The sequence below is a fragment of the Ictalurus furcatus genome, chromosome 20, assembly GCF_023375685.1.
Source record: "Ictalurus furcatus strain D&B chromosome 20, Billie_1.0, whole genome shotgun sequence".
Lineage (NCBI taxonomy): Eukaryota > Metazoa > Chordata > Actinopteri > Siluriformes > Ictaluridae > Ictalurus > Ictalurus furcatus.
The window spans coordinates 6323112-6346491 of NC_071274.1; the positions used below are offsets into that span (position 1 = coordinate 6323112).

At 38.3% G+C, this 23380-nt stretch overlaps 1 protein-coding gene across 1 annotated transcript in view; it reads left to right on the top strand.

Moving 5' to 3' along the window:
* The first annotated feature begins 244 nt into the window (after positions 1–244).
* The window catches only part of LOC128623923 (tyrosine-protein kinase receptor UFO), a 38580-nt gene continuing 15444 nt past the window's right edge, over positions 245–23380 (top strand). The window contains exons 1-8 of the mRNA XM_053651105.1: positions 245–1115; positions 4341–4551; positions 5177–5277; positions 6485–6667; positions 10919–10999; positions 11164–11279; positions 14783–14978; positions 22117–22256. Of these exons, the coding sequence (XP_053507080.1) occupies positions 1052–1115; positions 4341–4551; positions 5177–5277; positions 6485–6667; positions 10919–10999; positions 11164–11279; positions 14783–14978; positions 22117–22256 (1092 nt within the window). The 5' untranslated portion in view covers positions 245–1051. The remainder of the gene's footprint in view (positions 1116–4340; positions 4552–5176; positions 5278–6484; positions 6668–10918; positions 11000–11163; positions 11280–14782; positions 14979–22116; positions 22257–23380) is intronic.

The window sequence follows — 23380 nt, forward strand, 5'->3', positions numbered from 1 at the left end:
GCTAACTTTGAATAACATTATTTCTCACATTAAAGCGCAACAAAAGCTGGTTCTTGTCGGAGAAATTTAATGCATTGTATATAATCGTTTAGAAATGGATTTGGAACACCAAATTCAAATCTAAATGGATTTAGAATATATTCTAATTCAGGGGATTATTATGATTTTTGTTTGTTTGGTTGGTTTTCTTTTCCCCGTCCATGAAGAGAGACAGAAGTTAAATTGTATTCGTCTTGTTCCCCATGGATGTTTTAAGTTTAAAAATAGCAGAGCTGTGATTTAATGCAGACTCGATGGGAATGAATCGGTAATTAAAGAGCATGAGTGCGCATTGTGTCCCGGTAAGTGAAGGCGGCCCCTCGGTTTTCTGCGTCCTCTGTGAGAAAAGACGGAGTCTCGGAGGGAGGGATGAGAAGAAGAGAAGGAGGAGGGGAGAGACAGAATGGAAAGAAGTTGTGTTGAGGAATTTTGAGTCTTGTGTGAAGTTAAAGGCTTTGGTGTTGTGATGGGAATGTCCTAGTTGGAGCTGTGGTCTTGAGGGGAAAAAAGAAGAAACAGGAATTTGGGGATCAAGGAGACACCTTTTTTTCCCCCCAGAAGCAAAACAAAAACTTTAAAACAACTTTGATTGGACAGTGAAACCTTGAAAATTCTCGCTTTGATTTTCATCAGTGAAACACTTGATGGACATACGCAAAACTTTCTTTTCCTCAGCTTTATTGTTTGTTAATGGATTTTTTTGTTTGTTTTAAATTTGAAAGAAGACTGAAGTGCTGACGCTGCTGCTGAAGTGCAGACTATTTTTTTTTTTTTTTTAATTATTATTATTTGGTGGCTTCCCCCCCCCCTTTTCGAAACCAGAAACGAGAACTTGGGAGAGGAAAAGCAGATCTAAATAAGACAGCGGACTTTAGCCAAGAAAAGACAGTTGTCTAAGCGCAACCTCTGAGCTGGTGTGTGTGTTTTAGGTGGATATGTTTATGAAGATGCACTGAAACAGAGACTCTGAATTATAACTAGAAAGCAAAGGAACCGAGAGGATTTCTTCAAAATGAATCTGCTTTTTGTGGTTTTTGCGGTTGTGCTACACATCCAAGCTTTCGAAACTGTCTCAGGTAAGGAATGAATATTGTTACTGAAAAGCTGTCCTAATCATATCATGTTCGTATTCTGAACCGAAGCTGAACCGATTTGGAATCGAATCGAACCGGAGACCAGGGTGCTAAAAAAAATTTTTGGAAGAAAAAAACAAAACAAAAAAAACCCCAAAACACTAATAGAATATTATTGAATAAAAGAAGTCATCTGATGCTTAAAAGATAAACATAATAAACAGATCAACAAAATCCAATTTTGGATTTGTTTTTGTTTGTTTGTTTTTGTGAACAGTATTGGTGAATCTGAATCATTTGAGAAATAAACCAAAATTGTGGCATGGAAAAGTTTGCATTTGATTCATTGATTTATTTTAATGGATTTATGAGAAAACTATGTTGCATCTAAATGCAACTAAGAGTTTTCCTTTGGTTATAAGCGTAGTCTGATATCATATACATGTCAAATGTTTCCTTTAGCTTTACAGCAAGTTGTAGATGTACCATATCAAGTTGTTCGTAGAAGCCGAACAGGTTTTACCTGCAAGTGAAATATGTCAGCAGGAAAAAAGGGCAAGTGTACTTTCAATTGAAACATTACAGCTAAAGATACACACTAAAGGTACAAAAGATATACGCATGATGGCATCACCCCAATGACAACAAAAACACAAGCATTTAACCAGTATCAGTCAGCACAATGGGGTACTTTTGAATGTCTGATGCATAATGCTGTTAAAGCCAATCCCTCTGATGTTATGCCAAGATATCAGAGCTCTAAACATTTCAAATTCAGTCTTATACCAGTGCAGAGTATCAAGTTAATATCAGTACAGTGCTGATACTCAGGAAAGGAACGGACAAGTATGGGAGTGGAGGAGAGTGACAAAGTTGTGAGTCAGGACCTCTTCTGATATAACAAAAAAAAAAAGAATGATACATTGAGCTAGAAAGACAGGAGAGATGAGCGCTCCCACATTCTTCTCAGATCCAGAAGAAAAGCCAGTAACAAGGTGAGAAGAATGAGAGAAATGAGGAGGAGGGTTGATAAAGGCAGTGCAGTTTGTTGTTCTCTCCCCGTGCACTCTGTTGTCCTTGGCACTCCACATTTCACTGTTATCACCAGGAGGGAGTGGAGATGACGGGGAAAACGAATGAAGAGGGAGAGAGTGAGAAAGACTGATGAGGCATGGTTACAGAGCGTTTGCATGAAGATCAATCAGCATGGCATACTATGATAAGGACATTACTGAATGGTTACGTACTTAATATTATGTTGTAGTGGTGTGAACGGTAAAATTACTTCTGAAACTCATGAGGTTTTTTTTTATTCTGAACTACTCATTTGACAAGTCTGTTTCAAAATTATTCCAGCTTGTTCCCTAACCTAATGATTGAATACGGTAATATACCAAAAATGGTTTTAATGGCTGTGTTTATTTTGAGACTTAATCTAGCTCATTCCTCAGAGATCAGGAAGACATAAAAGGAGAAGTACCAGAAGAAACAAGGCTTTTAGGCAGGAAAGGCTATACTACAGGAGAGAGAGCCCAGTTATGACAGTTTAGTGGGCCTCATACATTTTATCTTGGGAGTCGTGTATCTTACAACATCCTGATGTTTTTCTCTTTAGTCAATGTTGGGCATAGTTAAGTTTGGTTCTGAATCCCACAACCCCCAACCACACCTTGCACCGCCACCTCCAAATTTTATTCCTGACTTAATGATGGCAACAAACATGATCTCAACACATTTACTGAGCAGTCCAACAATTCCACAGTCATTCATGTTGTTTCTGTAGTGTATTGGTTATTATGTTCGCCTCACATGAAAATGGTCCAGTTCAAAACTGGGCAGAAACAAGCCATGGCTGGGAGGGATGGTGAAACTGTCTCTCTCCTGTCAGTCACAGCTACACTAGGTAATTGTAGGGGTTTATGAGCTCATGTATGCGGAAAAGGGTAGATAGCTCTTTCCTCTGAGTGTGTTATGTGGCCCTGTGACACACCATTAGCTGTGGTTTGAAAAGATATGGTTGGCTGGTATCTTGTCTCAGAGGAAGAACATGTTAGCCTTTCCTTCATCAATACTAAATTGCTGAACTTCAAACAGTTAAAGATCAAATCCAGTCCTGGAGTTAACATTAAAAAAGAGGAAGAGGAAATAAACACTTTGGGTTGTCATCACAACAATCCAAAGTTGATTCATTTCTAATAACAGCTTGTTTCGCCTTTCTGTTCACGCTGCTTGTTTTAGTTTTACAGTAATTGGACGTTCTTATTAAAGGTCTAACTTTCCTTAAATGTGTCTGTCTCTATTATGTCTTAGCTCTGCTTCTTAAAGGTTTGCCATCAATAATGAATGTTTATATGTATGTCACCATTAATGTCATGAGCACAACAACCCAGGGGAACGAATGATCTAATGGAGGGAGGTCGGAGTTCAGAGCTGTGATGTCAAAGATCAAATTGTATGACCAGCTTGAGGGGAAAAAAAAGTTAGCAATGCATCAAGACAAGTCAAATATCTTTGGATTAAACTCAAAATTAGATAAATTGGACTATTTGCTAATGCACGCTGAATTAGACATACATGTGGTATCTTTCAGCTTCAGTAACAGGGTCTTATCAGGTCCATGCCAGCAGAGGAATGTAAAACAATGCTATGACGAGACAGAAAACAGGGAAGAATCCAGTGATTCATGCTGGCTGTGTTAGTGGCCTTGCAAGTGTTTGATGGTCCACAGATTGCCAGGCCTCAGTCTGTGTAGCATCATATAAACCCATACTAGAATGGTTAAGTGATATTTTTGAGTTCTGTTACTCTTGTATGGATGTGTTTACATGTTGAGATTCTTAACACTCCGAACGAATTCATTCCAGTTGCAGATTCTAAAATGAATTCAGCAACCAGGTGAAAATCTTCATTTCACTTTACTGTATGCTACTTTAATGTAGTATGTAATCTAAACTAAATTCATACAAATATAAGAAGTGGCAGTTAGTCCCATCAAGTAGCTAACACCAGCATTTCATGAAGTTGGTTTCACTGTTTCTGTTGGTTTGAGTAGATGAAAGGAATTTGGATAAATTTGAAGGCAAAATTGCAGGTATACTTCTCAAACTTATGTAATCTAATAATTGTCCTAGAAAGTACTGTGAGGTTCTCTGTGGTTCCTTGGGGTTATTTAAATACCTTCATTTATAATACTTCGGAGCTGACAGGTTCTCCATGTTTCTTCTTCAGGTTTGCGCTTCAGTCAAAGCCCAGATAATATAACTTCATCACTGGGGAAGCCGGTGAAAATGCAGTGCATCCTGATGATGGGAGATGCAGGAAAAGAGGGCTCTCCAGACATTCTGTGGCTCAGAGAGGGGCAGCAGCTCGAGTTCTCTGACACCAACCAAGTGCAGATGCCTGTCGATGATGACACGGGGCTCGTCATCAGTACACTTCGGTACACTCAAATTGGCACATATTGTAGATAATCGATCACCAAATGACAAAATGTTTGATGGTTGACATGTAGCCCTATTTTAATTATGCTACAAGACTCATTGCTAAGTCTTCATGTTCTTTCTTCAAATGATATTTAACTAGGCTTGTAACTTTTAGATAATAAAAGTCACAAAACAGCAGGTGCAGTCTGTCTTTACATCCACGTTACTTCTTTAGTTGTTAGCTACATTATCCTTTAGCTCCAATGTACCCTGAAAGAAGCACATATTGGATATATATAACATAACATATCTTGATGGATGAAATACAACCGGAGTAAAGGAAAATGTTGCAAAGTGGCTTTACTGTAACTTGCCATACTTGTTTATCCATTTGTCTTATTTTCACCTGAAAGTTAGCATATTCAGTTTCATATGATGTTCTCACATGCTAGCATTACATTTCTTCTATTCTATTCTTCTATATTAGCAGTATTTAGCGATAAACATTAAATCCCCTCACATGTAGCATGGAATTTGTCTTATTTTCATAATCCTGTCATTTAAAAAAAAATCTAATTGACTGTTTTTCAACTAAAACAGAACATAAGAGTTAATTTAAGTAAAGATTTTATTTGTGTGCAGGATTGCAAAGGTCCAGCTGACAGACATGGGCGCCTACAGCTGTGCAGTGATCATTGGGGATAATCAGACAGTGTCCATGGAAGGACACCTTCAACTGGAAGGTAAATCTTAGTACATGTTGTCAGCATGTGCGGTCTAAATAAGGGGAAGGAATGCAGTTCATATACCGGTGTGGCATAAAATCTGACTCATCGACTGTTATTGTTAAGCGACTGTTCGGTGAAGTAACCGGTTGAGTCAGATGCTTTGAAATGTGACACAGTGCCAAATGAGTGAATGGCTTCGTTCAAAATTGTAAAGGTTTTCACTGAATCAGTGCAATATGTGAGCAGTTTTGCAGTCTTGTCCACTCAGGAACCATTTCTCCTTCAGAAAAGAGACACATCTTATTATAACTGGAAGAACATAACCACTACAAGTGTGTGATCTGGTTTGGAAAATACATTTACAATAAAATTCCTTTAAAATGCTAAAAATGCACTCCTTATACTTCATACTTTATGCATGTATGGTTATAGTTACAATGATAAAGCCTCATAGGTGAAATATTAAAACATGTTAATGATACAAGCCGACTGCTTTAGTATAGGAGGATTCAGTCCTATCAGGGACATCTGTGAGGCCATGTGTGTGGAACTCGACGCTTTCTTCCGAGTTTTGTGCACAACATGAGCAACAGTTTGAGCAGTACAAGCCATGTTGTCAGAGCAGAGAAGGTAAATAAAATGAAAAAAAAAAAATCTTCCATTTCTGATTTAATATCTCTAACTCTTTAGCTATTTTCTGTTCCCAAGAGCCACTTTCAAATAAATAGTTTACACAAATAAGCCAGCATAGAGGATCTGCTATAGAAGCGCTGCTAGTTCTTGTTTAAAAATCTGGCATCACTGAACAACCAGGTTTTTTTTCTCTCCATACATTGAATAGCTCAATATTTTTTTCAGTTCTTTAAGCCGAAATCATCTGCTGGGTTCACACCCTGACTGCATCCTGACATTTCTTTAATATAAATTAGGATGCATTGTCTTTATTACAATATCAACTCTTGTGTATCATCTCTTGTGTTGAGTCTATTAAAAATACACACTCTTTTTAAGTCTATCAAAATGAATGTGTATTGTCATTAAAACGGTCTATCTATCTCTAATGTATATGGCATGTATTGCTGCCTTAAATCTAAGGTTTTACAGATTAAAAATCGCCCGAGTACATTCCATAAATTTGTAGATTTGTTTTTTGTTTCTAAATTACAACACTCAACTTCGCATATTTATCTCTCTCACTCTTGCTCTCTTGTTTCTTTTCTAGGTCTCCCACATTTCTCTGTTGAACCCCACCACATGTCCGTAGTGGCGAATGTGAGCCTGAGTCTGCAGTGCATTGCTCACGGGCCTCCTGAACCAGTCCACATCATATGGCTTCAGGATGGAGCCCCTCTCAATAAGCTGGACGACCCCATGTCTCTGTCTCCATCCAGCCTCAACCTCACAGGTCCTACTGGCTTTTTCATTTAGCAATATATTTGTACAGCTCACTTTAAAATATCTCGGATTGTGAGCAATGACAAAATGACACAATCTACACAAGGAATTTTGAAGCCATTGATTTCCAGATCTGGAGAAAAAAAATATGGAAACTGAGAAAAGCCAGCGAATGTTCTGTTCCAAGGTTCTCAGTCTGTTATGTTTAGACATTTAATTATTTTCTGCACTAAAAAAGCTTCAAGAATGCATATCACATTTCATGTAACTAATGAGCTAAGCAACAAAAAAAATACATAGAAAGTATGGAAAGTTTAAAAATCCATTGAATAACTCATGAATGCTAGGAACTCTGAGCTCTATGATATAGATCTGGTTAATTAGATTATTTTGGCCAAAAAAAAAAGATTGTCTAGTGTTGCATGGTTTTTAAAACAGTATTCCTTTACTCTAAGTAAACACGGGACAAATGTAGACAAAAAGAATATAACGATTGATTAACCACAGTAAAAATTAATTCATAAGTTTATAAAAAATTTTATTTGATGTGCTTATATAAAGAATTTTAGAACACCATTTTCAGCATGAATGCAGTTAAAGTAAGTAGGTAAAGTAAGTACATAGTTAGTTAGTTAGTAAATTAGTTAGTTAATGATGATGTTCTTTTAGTGCAACTCTGGAGTTTCCATAAAACCAGCAAAAAAAATTTCTGCGCAAGAAGGAACTTCATATGTCTGCAATTGTTTTCTGTTCTGCTGAACAGAAAGACACACTAACATACCAGTTGACAAATTAAGACACTTTTTTTGAGGCAAAAAAAAGTCACAAGTCATTCCTTACGTAACATTCAATTCAGCAAACGTCTGTAACTTTTTTGTAACAAAAAACCAGAAAGATTAGTTTTCTTTGTGAAAATGAAAAACAGGTCTGTATAGAAATTTCGAACACTCTTGGTGAGACACTGGGCTTTTTAAAAAAAAAAAAAAAATAAATCAATGAAATTACAGTGCCTCTACAATCCACGTTCTTGAAGCAATATGTGACAAAATAAGCATTTAAGCATTTGGGCTACAAATGCCTTGTTTTTTAAAGTAGTGTTCTACTTAAGGAATTAGTAAATGATTCCTTATACAAAACACAGTAACTGACCGATGCGATTCCACAACCAATGACCGGCCGTACACACGTTCGTTTAACTTGCTCATTCCTTACCTTTCCATACCTAATCAATCACGTATCTAATCCTTATGCAAACAGTGTCACTACAAGTTGAATTTCATAAGAGTAGATTTTTCAACACAAAGGTAACAAGTATAGAAGGTAGTATGTTAGTTGTGTGAATTTAGAAATAGAATCAGATGCTTGAATGGGGTTTTGTGTGTTTCCCCATATGCTAGTGTTCATTGTTTGGGCTGGTGGCAGTACATATTGCGTTACAGTGAAGAATAGCTGGAAAAGAGATGAGAAACTTCACACTACTGTGACTAGTTTTGTAGCTCTCTAATATCCTGACAGCTAACTGCATGATTACTGTGTGAGCAGAGCAAGTGCTATACACTCTACACTTCGTTTCATTAATGCTACATTTGTCAACCGGCTTGTTACCATTTCTCAGTGCAAAAATCGACATATATCGACGGAATACGCTTCATTATAGTGAAGAAGCAACCACCCAGAGTACCAAGTCTCCATAGAATGGAATGGACTCTATGTACCTCACCGTTTGGCTGACATTCTAATAAGTGTTAACTAGACACAAACTCTAGCATTTGGGGTGGAATCAAGGTTTTTGAGGCCTTTTAATCGTTTCTTGATAAATTGTATGTTTTAATGAAACACTGGCACACAGGAAAACTTGTAAAGATGTTTAAGATCAAAAGTGGGGTATATTACTGTCATTCAACACATACTCCGCACACACACACGCACGCACACACATACATTTATGTGTTGGCTGCAGGCCAGCTTGAAATCATTCAGTAAGAATCTGCCCTTTGGTGGCTGCTGAAAGAGCGGCAGTGTGGAGGGAGATAAGAGGAAAGTTTGTCGCGGAAGAAAGAGAAGGAGAAAACGAGGGAGTGCATTTTGAACAGTTGCCCATGCCAGAATGATGCGGCGTCTGTTGTAGTTCCAGCTGCACAGACCTGCAGCTCTGAGCACTTACTCACAAAGGCGAGAGAGGGAGATAGACAGACTGGCAGACAGAAATGAGGGGCTGCTGAAGGGGCTAGTGGTTCTGAATCATCGTGAATGGTTGACCAGTGGACACACTCACAGCACTGGAATGGGACGACTCATGCCAGCCACCACACACACACACATCTGTTGGCTCTTTACACAGACCACTGGCTTCTGGCATAAAACTTAACAGCTCTGTTTTTCACCATACACATAAAGTATGTATTTGTTCACAATCAGTTATACCATAAGAAAGGAATAAAACTCTTCAGGACATGTTGTTATATGGAATTAATAAATGAAGGGCTGGTGTGAGGCAAGGATTACCGCCCTGAAGTGGACTATTTTCCTATAACAGCATACCTTGATGTCTTTGATTTCTTTTCTTCCACAGCAATACCATTTTACTTCATTCAAGAACGACACGTTGTGCTTTCGATGTGAATTACGTTTATTAAGCAGCTATAAACAGGTGTCCCATCACCAGTCACCCTTTTTCTTCTCATGTTATTGACAAATCGTAAAGCTCTGTACTGTGCTGGAAAATCTACCGAGCGCTCTAAGGCACTGACACTGAAGACTCCTTCCATAAATGTTAACTTACAGAAAGAAAGCGCCACCAAATCAGTGATTGTACATTTATCTTTGTTAAATATTAACCTGCTTGTTAATATTTATTATTAGGTTTAGATCATGTGGTGCATCCTATATATAAGTCCCTGTCAATTCCAGTAGCAGTTGCTGTGGAAATGTTAATGTATTAGAACAAGCATCATATTATATAAACCTTGCAGTCAGAACTAGTGTCAAAGCTGCCGCTATAGAAAAGTAGTCAACACCTTCTGACCAATCAGAATCAAGAATTCACCAGCACTGTGGAATAAACAGGGCACAACACTCAACATGCAAAACAGTAATAGAACTTTTTTGTTGTTATTATAGTGTATAAATAGTTGTACATGTTTTTGAAAACAGTTTTGTACTAAAGGCGTATTTTTTTGTACTTAAGACTGAGATACTTTTCTGAGTGTCACATACATGTGCCACTGCTCCTCCACTGTTACTCATGCTAGCAAGTTTTTCTCATCAATGTCTTTGAAGTTTTTTTTTGCAAATGTTGCATAAGAAAACTCTGAAAACTTTTTTTGGAATATGGGAACACTGTTGAACTGAACCCCCCGAATCCCCCTCCATCCTAACCAAATCCCTAACCCCCAACGTTGAACCCCCCCCCCCCCCCCCAATGTTTTGTCAATACTTTTTCTTGTTGCTCTTTTATTTGTCTGTTACAGTTTTTTTTTTTGTTTTTGTTTTTTTTTTACAGTTTTTTTTTATTACCTTCAGTGCTTTTTAACGCTACTGTAATAAAAGACAGTGCTTGTAAAGTTTACGGAAACTTTGAAAGGACCCTCACCTTGTTTATTATAGTAAACACATCAGCCTCTTGTGCTGAGGAAATTAGTTCACAGTTAGTTCACCTGTAAATGACGTTAAATGAGATCTTGAACCTAATGAGCAATTGGAGGGTTTCAGGGAATGAAACCAAACAGAGTTGTATTTTTTAACATTACACACAGTACACAAACGCAACTGTACACACACTCATGTGCACATCCACAAGTCAGCAATTTTAATCGGATCTCGTGACCCTCTGACCCCCTGTTTGGCCATAACACAAAGGAGGCACAGTGTTCCTTAATGACACCCTTGAACATCAGTTTTTCAGAACATGCCAAGATTCCAGTGTGTGTATAAGTGTGTGTATGTGTGTGTATGTGTATTAGTCACTCTCTAAGACAGCTTCTGTTTCACTGGGTTTTGTGAATGTCAGCATGTGTTAGAGTGTACATCTGTGTGTTTCTCACTAAGCGAAAAGCAGAAGCGGCACATTCATTCTCAGCTCTTTTTTAACCCTCGCATTGGATCACAAACTTCTTTTCCTTCTCCTTAAACACTTACTCACCCAACATCACCCTGTCAAAGATCATCAGGTGGGCCTGAATGATAAAACAACTGAGTGGTCATATACCAAACCATAAGCTTGCTGACACTTCTGAAGTATTATTTTTAACTTATTTTCCAGGCCTGAACAAGACAAGTTCGTTTTCCTGCGAAGCTCATAATCGCAAAGGTGTAGCATCATCCAGCTCTGGAGTGATAACGGGTGAGTGTGTTTTTTTTTTTTCCTGTGGCAGCTGAAGAACTGAGCTCATCCTCTTTCACATCCTTCTTTAGTTCTATTTTTTTTAACTTCACAGTTCAGAGGTTCTGTCACAATAAACATCAGTCACCCTTTTTTTCTGTTTTTCCCCCCATCTCTCTATACAGTCCTCCCTTCCCAACCACAGGATGTTAAAGCTGTGGAGATAACTAATTCCAGCATTCGTCTGTCCTGGTCCCCAGGCTTTGCAGGAATTTACACCATCAATCTCTGCACAGTTCAGGTATGAACTCTGGTAATGAAAAAACGTAAGATAAATTTCTTACTAAGGGAAAAAAATAACGATTATGCATTCTGCATACACACTTGTCTGATCTGATTGTATAGAAGAACCACCTGATGTTCTTTTATAGCAAAGATGGAAAAGAAAATGGTCTATCAGTTATCAGGTTACACTCTTCGAGGGGCCCTTTTCAGTCCTGTTGGAACTCTTCCTTTGTATGTGTGAATGAGTATATGTGGGTCTACGATTCACTGCAGTCCAGCACCACCCCAAAACATCTGTCTCTAATAAAAGCACCCCATTTTGTGCCCCTGCAATCCTGAACCCCCTAAGAGGGAGACGAAGGGGCTCGGTATAGGAAGAGAGAAGGGGAAACAAATCAAAACAGTCCAAAATGTGGTGAACGTGAAAACCTGAAAATGATACAGTACCTTTGGGAAAGAGAAAAAGGCGAACACAAAGAAAGAATGTGAGTAAGTAAACATGAAAACGACAGAACCTCAAAAGGTTTTAGTATCACAGAATAGGGTATATGGGTTACCTTCAAGAAGAAAGAAAAAAATCTGAACACAGAAAAATCATTTTAATCTCTGAAAGTATGAGCCAGGCCAGAGGAATGCCCTACAATATATGACTCACAATCCACAAGTGCTTGTCACTTAAACACCACTGTTTATTTTGAATAGATTCTGAATCATTGAACCATGACTCATTGATGACTCCTCCTGCTGCTCGTGCAAGCCTCATAACTTTCTGCAATTGTGCCAGGCCACGATCCTTCCTGTCTTCCAAAGAATGACAGAGGCTTCTCGATTAACTGCAGAACTCTGATTCATATATCACTCCACTTATCCATTCATCCTCCTGTCTGTGGCCACTCGTGCTCCATTTATCACTGGTCTGTTATCACCATCTTGGGTTTCGCTTGGCATGTGACAAAGTGTGCAGGCAATTGCTTGCCATACTGGCATTGAAGTATCACACTTGAGTGTATTGTATATCACAGAGACACAGGCAAAGTCTAATGAATGGTTTCATATCTGAAGAACAGCAATGAAATAGATTTGCAGGGTTGTGCTATGATTTGAGACATGGATGATAATTAAACAATGACAGGCAGTTTAATGGGGTGACAAGCAATTAAGAGATAGCAATAGATAGAAGATAAAAGAGATGAAATTGCAATAAGCAATAGATGGTGTAAATGACTTGTTAATGGTAATGTGAAGTAATAATAATGAGCGGTTAAGATTTTGGGCTATTGATCGGTAAGTCATGAGTTCAAACCCCAGCCCTGCCAAGCTGACACTGTTGGGCCCTTGAGCAAGGCCCTTAACCCTCAACTGCTCAGATGTATAAATTAGATAAATGTAAGTCGCTCTGGATAAGGACGTCTGCCAAATGCATAATGTAAATGTATATAATGACTTCATGGAAGATAATTATGGCAAAAAAAACACAAAAAAACAACTTACTCTGGCACTTACACCTCTACTCTGCACACTTTGCTTCTTCTGGAACTCAATTAATAGATTTTGTATGGTAGCACTACTTGTATTGTTCTCTGCTTGATATATCGCTTTGCTTGTATTTCCTCATTTGCAAGTCGCTTTGGATAAAAGCATCTGCTAAATGAATAAATGTAAATGTAAATAATTTGAGAAGCCAGATGATTGACGGTAGAGATTCATACTGGAGGGATGGGTGCAATCCTAGGGTCCTTGCTTCGGTCCTGTTTATTGCCTGTGCAGAATTTCTCATGTTTACCCCATGTCCACTGCATTTCAAGTGGGTTCCCAGTTTCCTCTTACCTTCCCCCACCCCCAAAAAAAAACACAAGGTGGATCAGCTACTCTGAATTGCCCCTAGGTCTGAATAATTGTGTGAATGTCTGCGTGTATGGTGCCTTCTGATGGACTGGTGTCCCTTCCATGGTGTATGCACACAGAATTCCTGGGATATGCTCTGGATCCACCATGATCCTGACCAGGATAAAGCAGTTACTAAAGTTAATACAGTTTTTACATTCAAAAATAAGAACCAGCCCAAATAAGAGCCAACAGAATTTGAAGTTCTAGTTCAATTGTTGTTCAGTTGATAGTTCTTGTCAAATTTTCACCAACTTGAGATACAGATTTTAAGTGTGTGGATTAATCCCAATTGATCAAGCCAGTGGTGACGGTGGTGAGGAAAAACTCCCTAAGGTGTTAAGAGGAAGAAACCTTGAGAGGAACCAGACTCAGAAGCGAACTCATCCTCATCTGGGTAATAACGGATAGTGTAAAAGCAAAGGAAATTTCATTATGGTTTTATATGAAGTCTGTTTGTTTTATTAATCCACTCATTTGATCAATCCTTTGGTACTTGTGCTCCAGCGTTTCATCATCTCCTTACTCACAGCCTGCATATAGATCTAATTTAGTGTTTGACACACAAAAGGAAAGAAAAACCATATAACCCTGGTTGCATTTTATCCTGTCATATACAACCTCTCATTAAATGTCTACAGAGACATTATGAAGGAAAATTAAGCTTGAAAGGAAGTAGCAAAGATTGTTGGTGCCTCTGGTGAGTGAATGTAGCTAGTACAGCTTGCTTTGCTAATCTGACAGTGCAGCTTGTCAAAGCCTAGCATGTAACATGTAAAAAAATTCTGAATAAAAATTTCACACTGATTATAGCATTATTTAATTTGTGTTTTATTATTTAGCGACAACAGTAGAGGTTGCTACACACCTTAGCTTACAGCTTGCTAGTGTGAATTTAGCATTATTCCCATAGCTTCAGCACAGGAAAACAGAGTATGCGTGTGAGAAGTAGTAAGATCTCCCGTCTCTCTGCAAAAGCCACCGTTATTGCATCCACTACACCGATGCAGACAATTTCGAGGCTTTATAGCTTTTTCATGTGGTTTAGGAGCTGATTCAGGGAAACTTTGGGCTGCTGCTCAGCTCTTTGATGCTGTTTATTGTGCAGGTTTTGCAAAGGCAGCACGTTCTTCCCTCCCTGCTGTTTTTTTGCTGATCTGAAGGGATTTCATTTGGCCTGCTGAGCCCAGAGTGTGTCTCGCGCTGCAAGCCGAATGCTAATGAGTTCTATCAATAAGAGTACAGTTCACGAGTCCGGAAGCAGCCAAGAACAGCAAGGCAGCTCCTCAAGGGCTGACTGTTTGCGTATGTGGCATGTAGATGACCAAAAGCATTGATTAGATACATGTCAGAGTGCTCACCAAACACATACACACACACACACTTACAGCCATAGGGAAGAGGGAATAATGGAGAAAGGGAAGTGGAAGGGGCTGCTTCTTGTTTGTAATGAATTGAAAGAGAAGGTGTAAAGTGTGTTGCGTTAATCAGGTTATTTATGTGGCTTCATCACCATTTTGCTCCTTACAAGAAATATATTAGTTATGATTACTTGCATAAATTAAATGTAGATGTATTTTCAAGGGAGTAGACATAACTGCATTTTATGTTAATTCTTATGGTTTGGTGTTTTAGGTTAAGCCATCAGGAGAGGACTCCATTTTGAATCCCGATCACATGATCCACAACCAAAATGTTAACATTCCACCTGCCAGTCACCTGATCTCCGACCTGAAGCCTTTCACCCAATACGACGTCAGAGTCGCCTGCCAGAGCACCCAGGGGGTCTCTGATTGGACGCCATGGGTGACCTTCTGCACCAATGAAGGAGGTAGGTCTTCACTAACTCAACTACTACAGATATATAATAATGTTTCTCTTATGAATAAAAATGGGAGTTATTACAACCAGAGGCAATGGTACACAACAGAACATCCTCTGACGTGTGAACAGCAAGAGTCAGTGAACTTTTGCTGAACTGCCTAACAATTGCTCATTATGTTGTAACTTCATTATGAAGTTCGGTGAACCAGATGTACTGTATAACTGAACTAATGCCGAGATAATAAAAAGTGAGAAGCAACTTTTTTCATATATAAAGTGAGAAACTTGATCAAAGAGTATAACTTATTATAAATCTTGTATTCAGAATGCGTAGCATACATACTGAGCATCGTTTTACAATAACTAATACAACCCTGTATAATTATTCATAAGTAGCACATTTATAGCTCATTTATAATAATAGCACATGTATTTGATTTATAATGTCAGGCCACATAATGCATTATAATAGCCATTCACAAGAACGTTGCAGACAATAATGTTGTAATGCACTTTATACCACATCACTGTTGAATTCTGAATTCCGATTGGTCAGAAGGTGTTGATTAATTTTCTCTAACATCAGCTCTGATAATAGTGCCATGTAAGTCAAATCCAGGTTTATAGTAATGTACTCGTAGTAAGTCTAATAATATATAATAATATATCTATATATGTGGATTAAAACATGTGTAATTGTTAATCGCATGATGATTTTGGCAAGGGGGTGGGGCATGATGACTTAATGGTTAACACGTTTGCCTCACACCTCCAGGATCAGGGGTTCGAATCCCACCACAGCCTAGCATGTGCGGAGATTGTATGTTGTCCACATGCTTCACAGGTTTCTTCCAGGTACTCCGGTTTCCTCCCCAGTCCTAAGATATGTGCTGTAGGTTGATTGTCATTTCCAAATAATCCGTGGTGTGTGAATGTGTCTATGATTGTGGCCTGCGATGGGTTGACCAGGCTGTCCCATGCCTTGTGCCCAGAGTTTCTGGCATAGGCTCCAGGCTCTCCCATGACCCTGTGTAGGATAAGTGGTATGAAAAACTGATAGATTGATGGGTAGAGAACTTTGGTAACATGACAAGCTGCTTTTTTTTGTCTTATTAATTTTAAGAGAGAGTTTTATTCCTTACATAACACTGCTTGTTGTACTCACAATCCAGAACTGCAATTTAGGACCGTAGGATTCATCAGAAGTGTTACCGGTAACTGTCATGGTGTCATGGTCTGGGTCAGAGTAGAGAAATAACGACTGCAGTGTTCACAGCTAAGGAAGCTAGAAAAGGTGTTTACAATCAAGCTCACACACTGCTATTTCTGTGCCCAGGGTAAATGAGCTATGGGATGTTTATAAAAAGTATGTGCAGGATGTTCGGCCGTTTCTCCTTCCCACCTCAAGACGCAGTTTCAAATGTAAACTGCCTGAGAAGAGTGTAGACCAAGCAGGGAGGGGTGAGAGGAAGAGGATTACCAAGGGTATAAGTAAAGATGTGTATGTGTGTGAAGATGAGCGTGCGGTTCTTTCAGAAATGTCCTGAAATGGCAAGTGTGGCTCCGTGGTGTCTGTGTGGCAAGACTGCGTTTAGGTTTGAACCTCAGCTGGGTTTTTCCACCCCATCTAATGGATGAAGAAGTGATTTTAGGGGGAGAGAGAGAGAGAGAGATCGAAAGAGAGAGGGGGGGGTGGGAAAGGGTACATTCCTTAAAATGCCATCAATAAAATCTTTGCCATAAACAATAGTGGGGTGCTGGAGTAAAAGGTTATAGTCATCTAGTAAAATCTAGACAAGGGGAGGAAATTAAGCATTAAGCAGGTTTCATACTAGTTTCTAAACAGCATCTTATGATGCGTTTGCCCAAATTATGACGTTCCTTCATGCACAATATCACCACTGGAGGAGAAGTGAAAAAAGATGGGTCAAGGATTTGTGTTTATTTGCTAAATTGAAGAGTAAGCAAAAAGAGATGGGAGTTGTTGTTTTGCTGCAAAAGAAGAAAAGAGAAAGAGACGGAATCTGTGTAGCAGTATCAAAATAATAAATAAAAAATATTGTTCAGGAGAAAGGGCAGGATGGATACAGGGTGAGAGAGAATGAGTTAAAGTTGACTCATTATTCCATGTGTGTTTTTTTACTTTTGTCCCACTGTCCTGTAATACTCTTGGGCAGCGTTACTATGAATGTGTGTGTGTGTGTGTGTAGCCAATGTGGATGGTTAATCTTTTCCCTGTGAGTGTGTGTAAGGTGTGTTTTGAAAATCAGGGGTGTGTCACGTGTTCAGTACACCATGTCAGTTGCTGCAGTATGATCGGATTATGACCCTAATCCCATTCTGCCCCTCCTTTCTCTCTCTCTCTCACTCTCTCTCTCTCTCTCTCTCTCTCTCTCTCTTGCTCATCGTGGCTACGGGCCGTTCTTCAAATTCCGGTCAGGAATGCACTTCCTGCGCTCCCCAACAGGCTGGCCATGTCCTTTCTCTCGATCCTTCCTTTCACCTCCGTGCTCCCGGGGTCCCTCTCTAATGACCCCGGATGACCCGGAATTTCTCTGCGCCCGAATAAGAAAAGGATGAAGCACAGGCATGAAGTGTGGGAAAAGGCAAAGAGATGGAGGGAGCAGGAAAATGTGGAGGAGGGAGTAAAAACAACATGCTCTTTGCTTGTTTCCCAGAGCCAGCCTGGCCCTAGGGATAAGTGTTATATAGAGAGAGAGGGATGGGGTTGTGTGTGTGTGTTTGTGGAGGGGGGGACGGGGGGGTTAGACAGAAAGAGCCAAGTCATTCATCAAAAAAAGAGAGAAAACAGAAATAAACTAAAAAATTATGAATCACAGAGAGGATTTTTCTTTGAGAGGATTAGGAAAATGCTTACAAGTCTTATATAGCTGCGTAATAGACTTCATTCATTTGATTCTTGAAACTAAAATGTTATTTCTCATCATGTCTTATTTAAATGTCATCAGTTGTATTGTCAGTATACAGAAATGTAGGCTATATTTCTGCTATACTGCTAAAACAGTCATGTTTTCAGCATGTTTGCACATGATCCACGTCTGCTGTGATCACGCCTTTGAAAATTGTTTCATGTAATGGTGTATCTAAGTGTAAATGCAGTGCCATTTTTAGTCACCCGATTTTCACTCTGCCTCTACGTTGTTTGTGCTAGCTAAATACCTAGATAGTCTCAGTAAATTCCAAGTATTTTTGGTCATGTGGCGTCTTTTCTTAATAATTAACTGATACACCTAAGGGAGATTTCTGAGTGGGCTTTCGCACTGGCAGTTTAGTCTAATGTGAAATCTGTCATGTGGACCGGGAAGTGTTCTGCGGTACTGAACCTGAAACTACCTGTAGGAGGTGGACTGAGTTCCGCTTGACCAAAGGAATATATAAAGCAGCATCTGCGTGTGAGTCATTTAACTTGATCTCTCACTGTTCTTTTAAAACGACTGCGGCTACAAACAGCAAACAACGCTGATTTGTGACTAATTGCAGGGAGGCTAAAAACACGGTTCTGGCCTCGTAAAGTGCAAGACGCAGATGTGGCGCAGGGCTTGATGGGAACCCTTTGACTCATTTAAAGCCTCAGCCGCCTGTGACTGCTTAGCGGTGTGCTAACGGTGAGCTGTAACGTGTTTGGAGCCAGGTCTCCCAGTCTAGGATAGAAATCACAGATGACTGCTGTTAAAAAGCGTGTTATTTTGGTTTTTTTTTGTCTTCAGTTCTGACTAATATGGACCGTGTACACAGTGAAGGTTCAGTTTAGGGAATTGCTTTTCCATTGAGCTGTGCCACGTTTTTGCACATGCTTGGCGAAAGAAAATATGACTCATACACATTAATCCCAGTGCAAGATCTGTCAGTAGTCTATGTCCTCCACATTTTTGTGAGCAGTTTGTGGCTTCTGTCAGTTATTCTATTTTCTTGCTTGTTTTTTCCTCCTCTCCGTGTTTACTTATTCCCTCGTATTAGTCGTGTTAGTCACATGTGGGTTTTTTTTGTTTTTTTGTTGGCTTGTCCGCAAAAACAGGAAGATTGGGTGTGTTCGGATAGACAGAAAGAGAGCAGTATGTGTGAGTTAAGCTTGAGAGTTTAAGAGATTTTGGCTCCAAAACACACCAGTTGTTTTGTTAGCGTTCCGCCAGATCCACATGTGGTAACAATCAGGCACGAAACGCTGCCTGATAGCATCGTCAGAGCTCTACCACGTTCAGAACAGCCCAAGCACTGCGACATGGGAGAGTGTGTTCCTGCAGGCCATGTAGAAAACAAGGAAACGAAAACCCACTGTATGTTTTAAGTGGGAAGAAGGAAAGAAAATTATACTTAACTGAACCAGTTTGTGGATACACACTCACACACGTATACACACTTTGCTATTTCTAGCCTGTTATTCATGTTTTTTTTTTTTTCCCCTCTTGCCTGATCTTGGCCTTCTGGCTGCCAGTGTGCGTTTTTAGTTTTTCTCCTTGTGCTCTGGAGCGGAGACAGAGGGACTGGGAGAGAAAAGGGACAGGGTACAAAAGGAAAAAAATAAAGAGGAGGTAGAGGGGGGGCCCAGACAGAGACACAGAGCCATGTGTGTGTGTGTGTGTGTGTGTGTGTGTGTGTGTGTTTGTGTGTGTGTGTGTGTGTGTGTACTGGGTGGGTGTGAGATGACTTTTCTCTCAATCAACCTAATGCCCTCGGTTAGACTTTTTTCCTTTTACCACTGACCTCTTTTCTCTAGTAAAGATACATTCTCTGAATTCCCTGACAGCACGTCCTCACAGCTAGGACAAACACACAAACAGCTGGAAAACACATTTTGTGGGTGTCAAAAAAGGACAAAGGCTTACTTGGTTGTTACGCAATACAATATTAAAATACCAGATTACGACCAAGACAAGTAAATTTTTACCGTTTTTTACATCTCGACTTCTGGATAATGACTTATACTTTATGTGTTATTGTTTCTACTCATTTCAGTCAGCAAGAACATTTAAAAAAAAATTATGTTATTGAAGACTTTTGCATGAAACAGACATAATATATGTGCCTATAATATAAAGTAAAAGACATAGGAGACAATGATTCTCATCCCAGGTCCTTCATATTTTCCATATTGTAGAAACACATTTGAGTATTTTCCCTGCTCTAAGACATCCTATTAATTATAGCAGGTGAGGTAAAGTAGAGAAAACAACTAAATACTGTGTCCAGGGCAACGGCAGAACAAGACCAGTATATATATAACACTGTCAAATATTAACACCAGTAATACAAGAGTGTTTCCAATGGCACGCTGAAATCACTATACAGCACGTATGGTATTTCCTGATACCCGGTTAATGAACCATCTCACACTCATCATGGCTCGTCAATGTATTTTGTTATTTTGGCTAAATTTCTCATTTTCGTATTAGCTTAAACATTACAACTTTTTCCCCTGCCTTCTCTACAGTGTAAGCGCCAGAGTGTGCATCAGAGGTAATTTGACAACTTGTATTTGTACCATTTACAAACAGAATTATGTCCATTTCACCATGGCACGTAACCAACAACTTGATCCAAGCCTGACAATCACACTTGCTAGCTAAGTGTGTTAGAAAAGCACACTTAGCTAGCAAGCTAGTATTAATACAGCTGACCACATTTGTTAAGCTGACTCCTTATTTACATAACGCAATCTTTAAATGAAGCCCAGGGAAGTTTAGGAAGTTAATAAAGTGATTCCAAAAGGTTTTGTGGAAATATGTTTATGGTTCATAAAGTAGATGTGTCAAATTATGTTCGGCGGGAGAAGAACCAAATTTTTGTCAATTTTTGTTCATTTGTGGCTGTTTGCCAGATTTCATCCAGCAGCTTTTCCCAGACCACAGCACATTTGAAATACAAAGCTGATATACAAAGTGCACCTATAGTATCAGCTAGTTTTACCTGATTCATTTACCAGTCAGTGTAGATACAAGGCAGGTACCTAATATGGTAATTAAATGTGTTTGCTTTGAAACATTACAGCTTAATAACTTGTTATTTCAAGATATTTCTGACTTAATATCTCATTATTTTTTAATTAATGCATTGTTATTCCAAGATATCATGTTATTATTTTGACTTAATATCTCATTATTTTGAATTAATACATTGTTATTCCAAGATATCATGTTGTTATCTAGACTTAATATCTCATTATTTCAACTTAAAGATTTGTTATTTCAATATATCCTGTTGTTATTTTGACTATAAAATACACCACATTATTTTTACTTAATAACTTGTTATTTCAAGATATTTCTGACTTAATATCTCTTTATTTTGACTTAATAGCATGTGATTCTAAGATATTATGTTATTATTTTGTCTTAATATCTCATTATTTCAACTTAGAGACTTATTTCATCAGGATATCATGTTATTCTAACCTAATATCTCATTATTTTGACTTAATAGCTTGTTATTTCAAGATATTGTTCTTTTGGCTTCATATCTCATTATTTTGGCGTAATAATTGATTAATATTACTAAGCATGCTTAATGACTTGTTACATCAAGATACTATGTTGTTATTTTGACTTTCAAATTAAGTACTCGTAAATTAAAGTTAATATCTAGATTATTTAATAGTTTTGGCATATTATTTCATTATTTCAACTTAATATTTAACACCCCACAATCATTAAGACTAATATATTGAATATAATAGCTTATCCAATAATCTTATTCCATATGCTGTTTTGCAGATAGTAAGTAAGTCAGTCTTGCTTTAATGGAATCCATGTGACAGATATATGTCGAATGATTGGTAAAAAAAAAAAAAAAAAAACCCAAAAAAGTTATTAAGCTGAAATAGTGAGGCATTGAGTTAAAATAATGACATACTATCTTGAAATAATGAGATTAATTCAAAATAAGGACATCATATATTGAAAAAAAAACAAGTTATTAAGTATAATAATGAGATATTAAGTCAAAATAATAACATATGCTTCCCAATGTACACATATCTGATATTTAATTTAATCGGAATAAGGAATAGGATAGAGATGTTAATTCCATTGCTAGGAAGCACAGTAACATATGTAACATGCACCAAAGTTTTTTCTGTGTGTGACGTATGGTTAATACTGTACTTAATGTGCATATGTGTGTGTTTTTAGTTCCAGAAAGTGCACCAGTGAACGTCACTGCTATGCTGAACGAAACAGAGTTGCTGATCAGCTGGGCCAAACCTGACGGCAAGATTAATGGAGAGCTACAGGGCTACATGATTGAGTACAGCACACCTAATACGGAACAGGTAAAGTAAACACACACACACACACACACACACACTAACCATGCAAATTCCTCACAGTTTTCATCTGTGTTGTATTTCCTAATTAATACTTCCACAGTTACTCTTGTTGATGTTTAAGCTTCCTATGAGTGCAAAAAAATCATCTGCATTTCCTCTGGAATTTTGTAACATTACACAATGTGTATAATGCGTATTGAACTCAAGTCAAGTCAAGTGGCTTTATTGTCATTTCAGCCATATATATATATATACAGCTGGTACAGTACACAGTGAAACGACACAACGTTCCTCCAGGACCATGGTGCTACATAAAACAACACACTAAACACATAAGACGACACAGAACTAAATAAGATCTACACATTTCTACATAAAGTGCACGTGCAAACGTGTGCAAACGTGTCTAAACAGCGCAAGACAGTACAGTAACTACTAAAACAGGAAAAACTCACAGTAAGTGTAGCGCCGACCAGTACACAGTTCTAGTGTTGAAGTATCCGATATAACAGGTAGTTCAAAGGAATAAAAATATAATAAAAATGCTGAGAATGTAAACATAACATACTATGATGTAGTATTCAGCAAATAAGCGTATACCATATATGGACATAGCAGTTATTGCGGTAGCAGCCATCCATTAACCCATTCACCTCATTTCTTAGACATTGTGATCTACTTCTAATTCTATCAAATGATTCTTTGCAATGTGTTACTCATGAATGATTGACTTTGTAACATTTGCTGTTTTCACCTTAACACTGCTAAGTCATTTTTTCAGTAGCAATTACATTGAAGTCATGTTCTAGCTTAATGTGAATGTGCTTGCTTAATTTCAGGTGTGTGGTGATCACCATTAAATATTTTCAGTCAGGGGTGTGACGATATATCTGTAATCTGAAATTGTTATATCAATATATATATTTATATTGATATATTTTTATATTCAGCACCACTGAATACTTCATTCTGTTTGGTCAGAAGGTGTTGATTAATTTTCTATAACAACAGCTCTGACAGTGGTTCTGACAGTAATTCTAATCACGTGTTTACAATAATACACTCGTAATAATGTTATCGTTTCTATAGTAAACACTGGTTCACTGGAACTTCTATGGTAGACATGA